The sequence below is a fragment of the Vigna radiata genome, chromosome 6, assembly GCF_000741045.1.
Source record: "Vigna radiata var. radiata cultivar VC1973A chromosome 6, Vradiata_ver6, whole genome shotgun sequence".
In the NCBI taxonomy this organism is placed as follows: Eukaryota; Viridiplantae; Streptophyta; class Magnoliopsida; order Fabales; family Fabaceae; genus Vigna; species Vigna radiata.
The window spans coordinates 5,299,540-5,311,387 of record NC_028356.1 but is presented as its reverse complement, the minus strand read 5'-3'; the positions used below and the strand labels follow the sequence as shown (position 1 = coordinate 5,311,387).

At 29.5% G+C, this 11,848-nt stretch overlaps 1 protein-coding gene across 1 annotated transcript; it reads right to left on the bottom strand.

Moving 5' to 3' along the window:
* Positions 1-5,501: 5,501 nt before the first annotated feature.
* On the bottom strand, positions 5,502-9,803 carry LOC106762932 (CTD nuclear envelope phosphatase 1 homolog). Its single transcript, XM_014647058.2, has 6 exons — positions 9,168-9,803; positions 7,850-7,978; positions 7,645-7,765; positions 7,475-7,556; positions 6,119-6,272; positions 5,502-6,004 (listed from the first exon to the last, which is right to left on the bottom strand). Exons 1-6 carry the CDS (start codon positions 9,459-9,461, stop codon positions 5,870-5,872), a joined length of 915 nt encoding a protein of 304 aa, XP_014502544.1. The 5' UTR covers positions 9,462-9,803; the 3' UTR covers positions 5,502-5,869.
* Positions 9,804-11,848: the final 2,045 nt, after the last annotated feature.

Here is an 11,848-nt window from a genome sequence, read left to right as displayed (position 1 = left end):
TATATATATATATATATATATATATATATATATATATATATATATATATATATATATATATATATATATATATATACACACACACACACACACACTTCAAATCTAGACTTGGACACTTTCCTCCATACATTTTATTGATCCTTAGGATCTCCTATGCACCAAGCTACATTGAAAAACACTCTTTTAACTCAGATTTGCTACCTCAATCCAATTTCACTACTTTAAACCCCCCAAACTCAATTTTATACCTTTTAACACCAAATTTTTTGCAACTAACAACTTGAACAAGTCTTAATAGACTTAATAACAACCCCCAAAACCTCACATTATGTCTAGACCTCCTAAATCAAAATACCACTAGTGAAAACCCCTAAAAATAAACTAAAAACCATACTAAAACACACTCAAAATGCTAACAATCAGTTCTACATCAGAAATCTGCTAACATATGACTCAAACAAATCTTAATCAACCTTTGCACCAATCCTAAAACAATTTATTTCCAAGATAACTTTTATCTTAACTTTTCACCTGTCAAACCCCTTTTTAGCCCAAAAACTACTTATTTCTTCGACTGAATACAAAACAAGGACCTATAACAGTTTTGACAACTCATATTTCATCCAATTTAGTATCTCAAATTCATCACACACAATATTTACATCAGAAATCACATTTCACCTCATCATTCATGAGTTTTCACATCAATACACAACATATACAAACACCTCAACATACTACATTTCTCAATTCAATGCAACTTCACAATTCAATCAATATTTCACCATACCAACATTAATTATGACTTTCCTAACAAACAAAATCAAATAAAACTAGCTTTCTTTACCTTTTTAGAAGACCGGATTGTTCTAGAAATCCTTATACCGCTTTCACAGTTCAAAGAGCTCTATCTGCACCTATAGACCATAGAATCATGATCAAGGTACTCTGTTTGAACCACTAATCAACAAAACCTAAAAGAAGACTCAAACCATACATACATGCGATAGAGTGAAACCTCACATGCATTGAAAATCGTGAAACTAGAGAAAAAAAGTAGAAAATTAACTTACTCTATTTGAAAAACTGATCGGATAAGAATGTAGACGTCATCGTCGTGGTTGTAAAGCACCTCTTGATCATCAAAGAGATGACTCGGGAGTTAAAACTCTTAGAAAAAAGATAGATATCTTTAAAAAAATAATTTCTAAAAAATATGTGTTTCAAAATAATAAAACTCATTTAAAACAATTCTTTTTATATTAAAATCTTTTAATATTAAAATAATGGAGACTCGTTATTTTTACTCACTACCAGTTCTCATTTTCTTAGTCTTGAGAATTATTATGTTTTCACAAATAAAATCTTAAATTATGTTATTGACTAATGTACTTTCATAACTTTAAAAACATATGTTTACCAATACGAAAGAAACAGAGTCTAAATCTGATCAAGATAGGAGACTCTGTAGTGTTATAATTTTGGAAAACCTCTAATTACTTATTATAAGGAGATTTGGATCCATATAAAATATTATTCTATCACAATCAAAAGTACAGAAAATAAAACTCTTTTATCAACATTTGAGTGAAGTAAAATTTAGAGTCTTCAGTCTCTGTTTCAGATCAATTTATTATGGTAATAAATAAATTAAACAAATTTGATATAATCTCAAAATTATTAAAAAGTTGTAATTTATTAGTAAAAAAAAAAAGATAGAATTAATTTTCTAATATTTCCTATCTTATTATATTTAAAGAGACATGATTATTACTCAAGCTTAAACTATACAACTAAGTACAAAGGAAATCCCATATTATAAAAACCTAAACTCTCTAAACTAACCTTGATTTTGAATCGAAACATTGAGTATTATATATTATATGTACTAAAATTAGTTTATTTAAAATGGATAAAAATATTCTTTAAGAAAATTTCCATTTATTCTTGTTGTATCGTACCTCAATATATTAAGAGCAACTCAACTTTTTCAAAAGTCTCGTTCCAAAACCTATACGTCTTTTCATTAAATAATTATGTGTGATGAGTTGATTTCACACTTCGACACAAAATATCTTAAATATGGTAATTTTAAGGATGTTAAAAAAATTTGCGGCAGTCAAAATATGGATATATTAAGTAAGGATCCAAATCATTTCATTTTCTTATCTTCAACTAAGAACTTAGATTTTACACATCTAAAAGTCTCACGTCATAATTTTATTTATATGCATTTTTAAGATATAATTATTCGTGTTTAACAAAGTTAAAATGATTTGAACATGTTAAATCCTTAACTTGTCTGTCACACAAAGAAATTTTTGAATTTCAATTACGTACAAGTTGCATCAAATATATTCTGAATAATGTTGGAAAAGAAATTTTAAGAAGCAAATGTTATCAAAAAGCAATAACAAGAAATTCAACTCTTGTCCAGTGTAGATTTTGTTGAATATCTCAAGTTATTATTATATAACGATTATTAATCTCGTTAATAATTTTACTATTAACTATTATTTTAAATTATTATTTATTATTATAAAGTCGTGTCAAACTTTGTCACCATCATTAATTAATGAAATATTTTAATTACAATCAAAACCGTCATTAGTAAATAAATATATAAAGTCCTTCATTAGTGAAATTAGAGATAAAGACTATATACAAAACTCTAATCAAACGAGCTTCAATATTTATAAATGATATAATTATGAAAATAATGAACCCACCTAATCCTTTCTAGAAATATTCTATCCAGCTTCGAAGATGTACGAACAAAATGTTGGGGCCTTAATTTCAAACTTTAACATATAAAAAAAGGCAATACAAAACAACCAAGTAGGTTTCTTTTGACCATTATTTATAGCACAAAGCAATAAAAGAAAGAGAAAGTGACAACTATTACGACAACTAAAATATGCATACCACGAATCATACTCAATTAATGGGAAACCAAAGATTATGGTCAGAAAAAAAAAAAACACAATGAAAAAAGCGACATTATGTGTTGTAACCATAATCATGGCTGCTGCAAAAGCTTGGTACAATGGGAATGCTAACTAAGTATAAACCATATGTTTTTCACCTATAAAACATAGTTAATCTTCATCGTAATCAAATATATTAATTTTTAAGTCATTATAATTAGTATAAAATTTTAGCTTTGTCTATTCTTTTTAGTGAATCATGTCTCCATTCAACAATCCATATGCACAAACGACGCGGGCTCAATCAATTTTATAACACTCCTTTCAGTTCTTAGTGTGCTACTTTTGATGAAAACTTTTGCATTATCTACAAAGGTTAAGTCTAATGGAAGAGATTACTTTTACATCATTCATCAAAACTATGATTAAGGCTTCTTATAAGATAATAATGTATATTTTTAATATTGACTACTTTTTTACATAATTACTTAAACATAAATACTAATTACAGTAAAATAATGAAACATGCTCCATTTAAATATGTCCTAAAAACTTATTTATATATATATATATATATATATATATATATATATATATATATATATATATATATATATATATATANATATATATATATATATATATATATATATATATATATATATATTGATTGGTTTATGGAATTGAGATTAAATCTTTTTTTATAAAGATCTTTAACTTTCAAGTTTACGTTGAAGATTTGTTTTCAATTTTCTTTCTATAGTTTGGTCGAATTAGGATACTATCTATATAAAACACTCTAATATTAAAGTTAGTATTTGTTAAAATGCTCTAACAATCAATACGTAATATAAATTAACTAACTACTTAGATATCAATCTATATTTATAGATTTTGGAATAGGTTTCAAATTAGTACTGGTCTAATTACGACTCAAACAGTAATAATCTCTCTTAAGATTGATGTAATTATTCTTAACAATTTTATGTGATACAAAAAAAAATTATTCATAACTGATCAAATGATCATAATATATATATATATATATATATATAAAATCAGAAGGACAGGGTATTAGAGTGGAAGTTTTGTTTCTTTCTTTTTTATGAAGTCAAAAGGAGAGACATTTAGACAAAGCAACTGAATAGTGTTTGAGAATAAATAAAGGGTGTAGAAGCAGAGAAGCCGAAGAGAAGAGAATGAGACACAAAATGTGAAATTGAGAATGAAAAGTTGTTCTCCTTTTTGTGAAGGTTTTGATGTGGATAGAGGTTTTAAGGACAGGTCAAGCTGGCAGATTGCAAAGAATTGTTTTATATTTTTGTTAAATTTTACAACCTAAATACATAAGATGATGTTGGGTTCTATTCAATCATCAGATAATTTCTATTTCTTAATATGACCATACTCCAACTCATTTGGGCAGCCTTGCCGGTTCCTACTCATATTTTGGAGGCACACACTCAAACGAATATATCTCATTTTATCAAACTAGCCACGTTTCAAGAAAAGCATTTAGTAATATATATGTATATATAATTCAAAAAGATATAGAGTAAAATGAGATAGATAAAAAAAACCTCCTTGCTTTGAAATCTTTTAATATAATTATTAGATTGTTTTTCATAAAGGCATTTTTTTAATCAGTAACAAATTATCGGTGTCGTGATTGATAATAAAGTGAAAATAAAATCAAATTACACAGTGTTTTTGGGTTTGAATTATTTTAACATTGAACGAAATGAAACCTAAGACGCCATTTTATAAAACATTATTGGAGAAACTCGTATTTATGAGTTTGTAAATTTCAATTTTTATTTAATAAACTTCACCTATCATTTTATAAGTTTTTAATAAATTTTAATTAATATTAAGTGAGCTAAAAATGAATTTGTATACCTTTCCTTATTCTATCCCAAACGCCATTTTCCTTTTCTTACTTATTGAAAATATGGGTAAGGATTTTTTGTTGTCATAGATTTAAATACTTTGTTCCAATATATTTTATTTTATTACATCCATTTCACTCGGTTAAATGTTCCAATATATCAATTTCACTACTGTCAAGTATCATAAGTTTCCACATAGTCGCCTGGATAAATCCATATGAAGTTCTAATTGTCTAAATAGTGAGTCACTGTAGACAACATCCATAGTTATCCTTATACGCAACTTCATACTATTTACTCCCAACTACCTAGAAGCAAGGTAAAATACTTTAATTTATTATACCAGTCAAAAGAAAAAACAGATAACAACTCCAAGTTAGCACGCAATGTGGAGGCAGAATTAAAATTGTTCTCTTTATTCAGAGGCCAATCATAGCTACCTAACATCAAAAAGTTTCTCCCACACTTGTCAATGTGCCATAGCATTCTGACTGTGAGCTACTAATAATGTAAGCTGCATCAGTTGAATATCTAAAATGACATAAATTATGCTAACGACCAGGACCACATAATCAGTCTTAAAAGTTTAGAGGTAATAGAACAACTGTCTTGAAACCTCCACCTCCCTGAAGCCTTTCTTTCACTCGTTCAAGCAATTGACCCCAAATAAGGAAAATAAGCAACGTCATTTTAAATAGTTAGCTTTGATTTATTTAACATGCTTCACCAACTCTGGTCATAACAAACTATGCAACGTAACCAATGTTTAAACTGATAATCATTGATAATAATTATACAATGGACTAACAAGATACTTTCCAACAGACTTCAAGCCTATAAACAAGAATCAGAATTCTGACAATCTACATACACAAGTGGTGAACTGATTTGACTTCAAGAAGCAGCATTTGAAACATTTGGGTGATCCAAAAACAAATTCATGCTATACAAAGAATCTATTTCAACCAATCAGCAGCTGCCCTTCCAGCAAAATAACTAAGAATTTCAGCAAAGGAAAAAAAAAAGAGAGCTTAATGACAAACTAGTTTAATCCTACAAAGTCCAACTAGAAGCCGGAATCCCTTGTTTCTGGAACCAATCAGGCATGTGGAACTTTTCATAGAGCAAAGGTCTTACATCATTCAGCTCAGAAAGTTGCTTGAGAAGGGGGAGAATGACATCTAGAAGCTGTTACACATCAAAATGCGGGACATGGTGAGCAATTCATCAAAACATTATGAGTAATTTTTTTATTTATTTTGGTACTGGTGGCTTTAATTTTATACAGCACGTATCTCTCACCTGGGTGTCATGTGGTTGCCCAGCCGAAAAAGGAATGCATGGAATTCCATTTACTGGTTGCAATACAAAGCTGAAAGGGTTATTGTCCACAATTACAATGCGGCAAAGATCCTTTGAAATGCAGGTGAGATCCTTGACATGTTCCCGATATTCCCTGCAAGCAACCAGCATTTATAAGAAAGCTTATACAAATTCATCCAGCAGACTAAACTTAAAACTTCAACTGTGGCCTTGACGATGCAGAACATGGTCTACAACTGATATATGGGAAAATTAATCCCATGCATTACCCGTGAGGTTACCATAGGTTGGGATTTGGGAGAGTTCAGCTTATGGTGACAGCCCCCATTATACCAAAAATGAAAACATAACTAAAAGCCAATTTGGATAAACATCTCAACACATACTAGCTGAAGAAGATAAAATGAATCAAATATCTTGTCTTTCATAAAAATCAAGTATACACTTCAATTTTGTTAGAATATTTACCCTATTTATCATCATTATATTGTGTCTAGAGTTATCTTATTTATCATGATTATATTGTGTCAAGGATTTCCTTATTTATCAGATTATATTGTGTCTAAAATTACTCTATTTATCATGATTATATTGTGTTTAGGATTACTTTATCTATCAGTATTACAATTTTCTTATATATAGAATGAGTGAAAGGGATCTTTCAAGCCCTCTAGAATTATTTTACAGTTTCAATCTCAAGTAATTTAAAAAGAAATTTGATTAAATTGTTTCTGAAATTTCTCAAGATGCATAATTGATTTTTAACATACGAGAAATTTGGCACATCTCACCCATATTTGTCTGTAATGAGTTTTGTAAACCAACAAAAGAATCAAGACATTTAACAAGAAACATCCATATATATATATATATATATATATATATATATATATATATATATATTTAGGTGGGGGAAGGCTAACGCAACCACTCTGAATAACCCAAAAAATATGGAACACAAGATGTATCATTCATCAAGACTAAGCACTCTAAAGAATTTGAAGATCACAAACATCCATATACGTGACTGTAGCACACATACACATACAGATGATAGAAAAATAACAAACATTTAGTTGAAACAAAAATTTAGAAATAAGACAGTTCTTCTATAACAGCACCAAACCTTCATACTTTTAACTATAAAGCAAACTGCATTTAAATTTAGAAAAGTTTCATTCCACCAATATAGCAAAGCATCAACAAAATATGAAGGTAAAACAAATTTGCTATCAGTGCCTGTGTCCGTTTAATCAGTTTTGTCAAGATTCAATGACTGACCCTCAAACTCAGAGACTAAGACTACTGAATTAGAAACAAGAGACATGCACTCACGTGCTAATTGTTGAGGGCCGATAAAGCCGTAGACTGAATCGATTTTCCTCATCTATTCTGTCAACGAGAGGTCTAGCATAGCCTGTGAGAATTCAGAGGCATATACATCGAACATAAGTCCCAAACGATGGATATGGATAAAGGTAGCAACTAAGTATTTTGAGACAAACCTTCAAGACCAGCAGTGAACAGCACCAAGTCAGCAAATTCACTAAGTTTCTTTAAGAATTCCTTCAACCCAGGGCGTTCAAATACTGTAACATAATTGATTTTTGGCTTGCCCTCTCCTTCCTTGAAAATCCAACATGCCCCGAGTGAATGAACGATATTCTAGATATTGCCAAATAATTAGATCCAAATTATAAAGTAGCTTACCTTGTCTATCGATACACATTCCAGCTCAAACCAATTCAAACCACCTTCGATTGCTTGAGTCCGTAAAGCAGCTGGCAAACTTGATGTCTCATATGCACATACCAGTGTTTCATCTAAGTCCAGCACCACCTACAAGTACACATGTAAGATCAAATCTACACTGGCTACAGGAAAGTAAGAATAAAATAGTAACAATATTTGAGAAGAAGAGAGAGTAACAGAAGAAAACAACACAGAAAATGAAATCATTAGTATTCTTCTAACAGCTCATAAAAAAGAATACACCATATACCGCTTTTCCCTTTCTTACAAACCTGTATGTTATTCCTTTCTATTCAGAAATTGGATTCACTCATATGTTAAACATAAAAGATATCATGCACTTTATATTTGACATGACCCTCTCTAACTTCAACTACAAACTGAGAAGTGCATAGAAGCATGAACTGCACACCAAATTTGGCATTTGCAAGTTTTTACAAAGTGCGCATGAAAAGACAGGGAAATTAAAACTATAAACAACACAATGAGAGTAGCAACACATTAAACATCGATGAAGAAGTTTTAAAAACACATCACCATTTCTTACAAGAACTCTGAAGCAAGCAACAGAAATCAGTACACAACCTAACCCAGAGGACTAGCTTCCACAATTATGTGCTAAACGTATCCAAACGTAAGAAAGCCATTTCTAATGTTTTGTCCTCTGTTTTGGATGCTTCCAAAACCCTATGAGAGCATAGAAGCCAACCATTATCCACTTCAAGAAAAGTCAACAAGACCGCCCCAATACACTTCACAATATGAATGTCCTTGTAAAACCAAAACCAGAACATCCATCTGTCCACGTTTAAACAAAATCCGAACACAAAAACTACACACCAGGAAACTAAAATAAAATAAAATAAAAGTACAAAAACAAGAAGACAACAAGCAAACGAAGCTGCAGGAACAAACCAAGTTCGAAGTACAAACAAAAGACAAAACAAATCATCTTCATCCCCAAAACACAGATTCACTCGTTCAGCTATATTTCTATACCCAAGTATTCCTATTCAAGTCCTTACACACACACACAGACATACTTTCTCACCCTCCTTAGACCCTGCTCAGATCATAGTCAAAGCAGAAACAACTTTTTTTCAAAAAACACATAACAAGAAACAACAACTCCAGCAGTTATATATATTAAACACGAGAGGAATTAATCCATTAGTACTCCAACAACTTTGTTTTCACTTCCTTTAAACATCAGCAAACAGAAAAACAGCGAAAAAAGAAATTAAAAAAACAAAAACAAAAACGGAATAGTAAATACCGTGAGTTTTTGGATGGGATGATCGGCTGGGGAATAATCAAGGGCTGTGATTTCAAGAGCAGATGGAGGAGGCGAATCGTGTTCGGCAAGCTCAACAGAGGGAAGAGGCTTAAAGGAAGAAGAAGACGAAGAGGAGGAAGAGGAAGAAGAAGAGAAAGAAAGCAGAGGATAGTGACCTAAGGCTCTTATAATCTGAAAGAAGATCTGAAAGAAGAAGGCCAACCAACTCAACAGCGCCCTCCACACTTGCTGAGTCCTCGGCGAGTACACCTCCGCCTGAGTCAACTCGCCCATAGCAGATAGATAATACCCTAACCCAACCACCCAAACCCAAACAATTTATAAATCGCTTCTTCTGCTTTAAATTGCGTTCGTGACGTGCTTCGTACGGCCTTTTATTAAGATTCTCTCTCTCTTATTCGTCTGATTTTCAGAGAGATGTGGTCACGGTGGTGCTTCGACGAGGTCTGCAGAGAGAGAAGGGGGAATGATACAAAAGAGAAAGGGAGGGGAAAAGCCAACGCAGAACACGTCACGCGCTGCGGTTGCGCGTGAAGACCTTGGTGGCGCGTTAGTCACGAATGGCTTCTAGGTTTCCGTATTATTTAATAAATTTGGATTTTTTGGATATTTTGCTTTTTCTCTGTTCATTGAAAATTGATTGGCTCACAAGTTAATACGACTGTCTCAAAATCCGAAATCGTTTTCTTATATTAAGTCATCGTAAAATCATTTTTCAACCATGTAAGTTTAATATCGTCAACTTAAAATTATCACATTCATTTTATTTTTATACTTTTATATTTTAATGAAAATTAAGTATTGATAATTACATTGACCTACCTTAGGATAAGCCCAAAAGATAGACGACGTCAAGATCCAAAATTACATGATTAAGAAATTTTATGAATTTTGTTTCATATTTTTAATACTTACTGTGTTTAATTTCATGACTTTAGTAATTTATTTTTTGTTTTATATATTAAAGAAGGCTAATTAAAACATATATTTATCTTCATAATTTTTAAACTATAAAATTTAATGGTGATTCAGATTATATTTTAGATTTTTAAAATTGAAAAAATAGGCAGTAATGTTTTATTAGTTGGTGGCAATTGATTTTTGAAAATCACAACAATAATAACATTAATATGAAAAATATCAATAATACTAATAATATTATAATGATACAACGGTAAATAGTTTAGAATAGTTAAAGTAATAGTATCAATTGTTACTATTAGTAACAAATAAATTCAATGATAAATTATCACTGTATCAACATTAAGAAAATAACTCATAAAATAATAATAATAATGACTACAAATATTAATATTAGGTATGTATGGGAGAAGATTACAGAATTGATAATTTTAAAACAAAAACATTAGGTTTAAAATATTTCGTTATCCAAGATAATAATAAAGTAAAATCTATATAATCATACACATTTTAATTTATAAATACTATACTACTTAGAAATTAAAATTCACGATCATCTATAAGTAAGTTACCAACATACTTTTACTTCTCAATATCAATTTCACAATATATGTTGGCTAATTGTGGTTTATATCCACCACTAATTAGATAGTTCGTAAAAATAAAGAAATCTATGTTTAATCAAAAAATCAACACCATCAAGTTTATAATATCATAAAATCAGATATTTCCCTATATATAATATAATTCATGTAAAAATGTTACATCTTTATAGTGATATGGAAAATGATATTTTAACACTATTTTTTATACTATTTTAACACTGTACACGTGTTAAGATGTAATTGGACGATTTTAAATTAAAAAAATTGAGACAAAAACATATTTAGAAGAGAAAACCAAAATTTTTCTTCTTAATATGAAATCGTTCAACCACATTTTGACACGTGTGCAGTGTCAAAATGGTGTAAAAAAAATGATGTTAAAATATATTTTTTTCTAGTGATATTGCTTAATGAAAGTGATGAATAATTTTTAAAATGCTATAAATTACGTTTAATTAATCTTACAAAAAAAAATAGTTAAGGGAGGGAATGATTGAGAGAGTTTTAAACGCGTATAAGGGAGCGTGAGGAAAGAAGAGATGATAATAAAGAATAGGAAGGTACGGTGAGAATGAATGAGCCAATAAGAAAAGACAACGTTGGAGTCTTTAAAGACTCTGTTCATCTTCTTCAATTATTATTATTATTATTATATATCACAATTTCATAACACTCTTACATTCGAAAATAATAAGTTTTCTTCTTCGTAATTATGTTCATTCAAGATTTTACTCAATTTTTTTAAGCTTTAATTTCAGTCGCCCAAGTTACATGTTGATTCAAGATTAATTTATTTTGTTTCAAAAATTAAATATATTTTTAGAAATTAAATTATAATATCATTCTGCAAATGATTTTTATTCGTTGATTGTATTTGATTCCTATGTATTAAAAATATTTAATATAACTTAAAAAAATAAGTAAGAATTATCTTTCGTTTTAAAGAGTATTTTTTTAAAAAAAAATAATGGACATATTTTCAATTATTTGTTAGTTTTACTGAAAACATGTTTTCTTAAATTAAATAAGATTATTAGTTGCACATATTTTATAACAATTTGATGCATAAGTTTTTTTCGCTTCTAATAGCCTCATACGTTGATCTACGTTGCATACGTCATCTTTGCATTGAAT

What these genes read in the sequence shown, in the direction of transcription:
- LOC106762932 (XM_014647058.2), bottom strand. Translation starts at nt 9,461, where the DNA reads ATGGGCGAGTTGACTCAGGCGGAGGTGTACTCGCCGAGGACTCAGCAA. An exon ending in AATGTGTATCGATAGACAAG is followed by an intron (nt 7,766 to 7,849) that starts GTAAGCTACTTT and finishes TGGATTTTCAAG; the next exon opens with GAAGGAGAGGGCAAGCCAAA. An exon ending in CGGCCCTCAACAATTAGCAC is followed by an intron (nt 6,273 to 7,474) that starts GTGAGTGCATGT and finishes GGTTGCTTGCAG; the next exon opens with GGAATATCGGGAACATGTCA.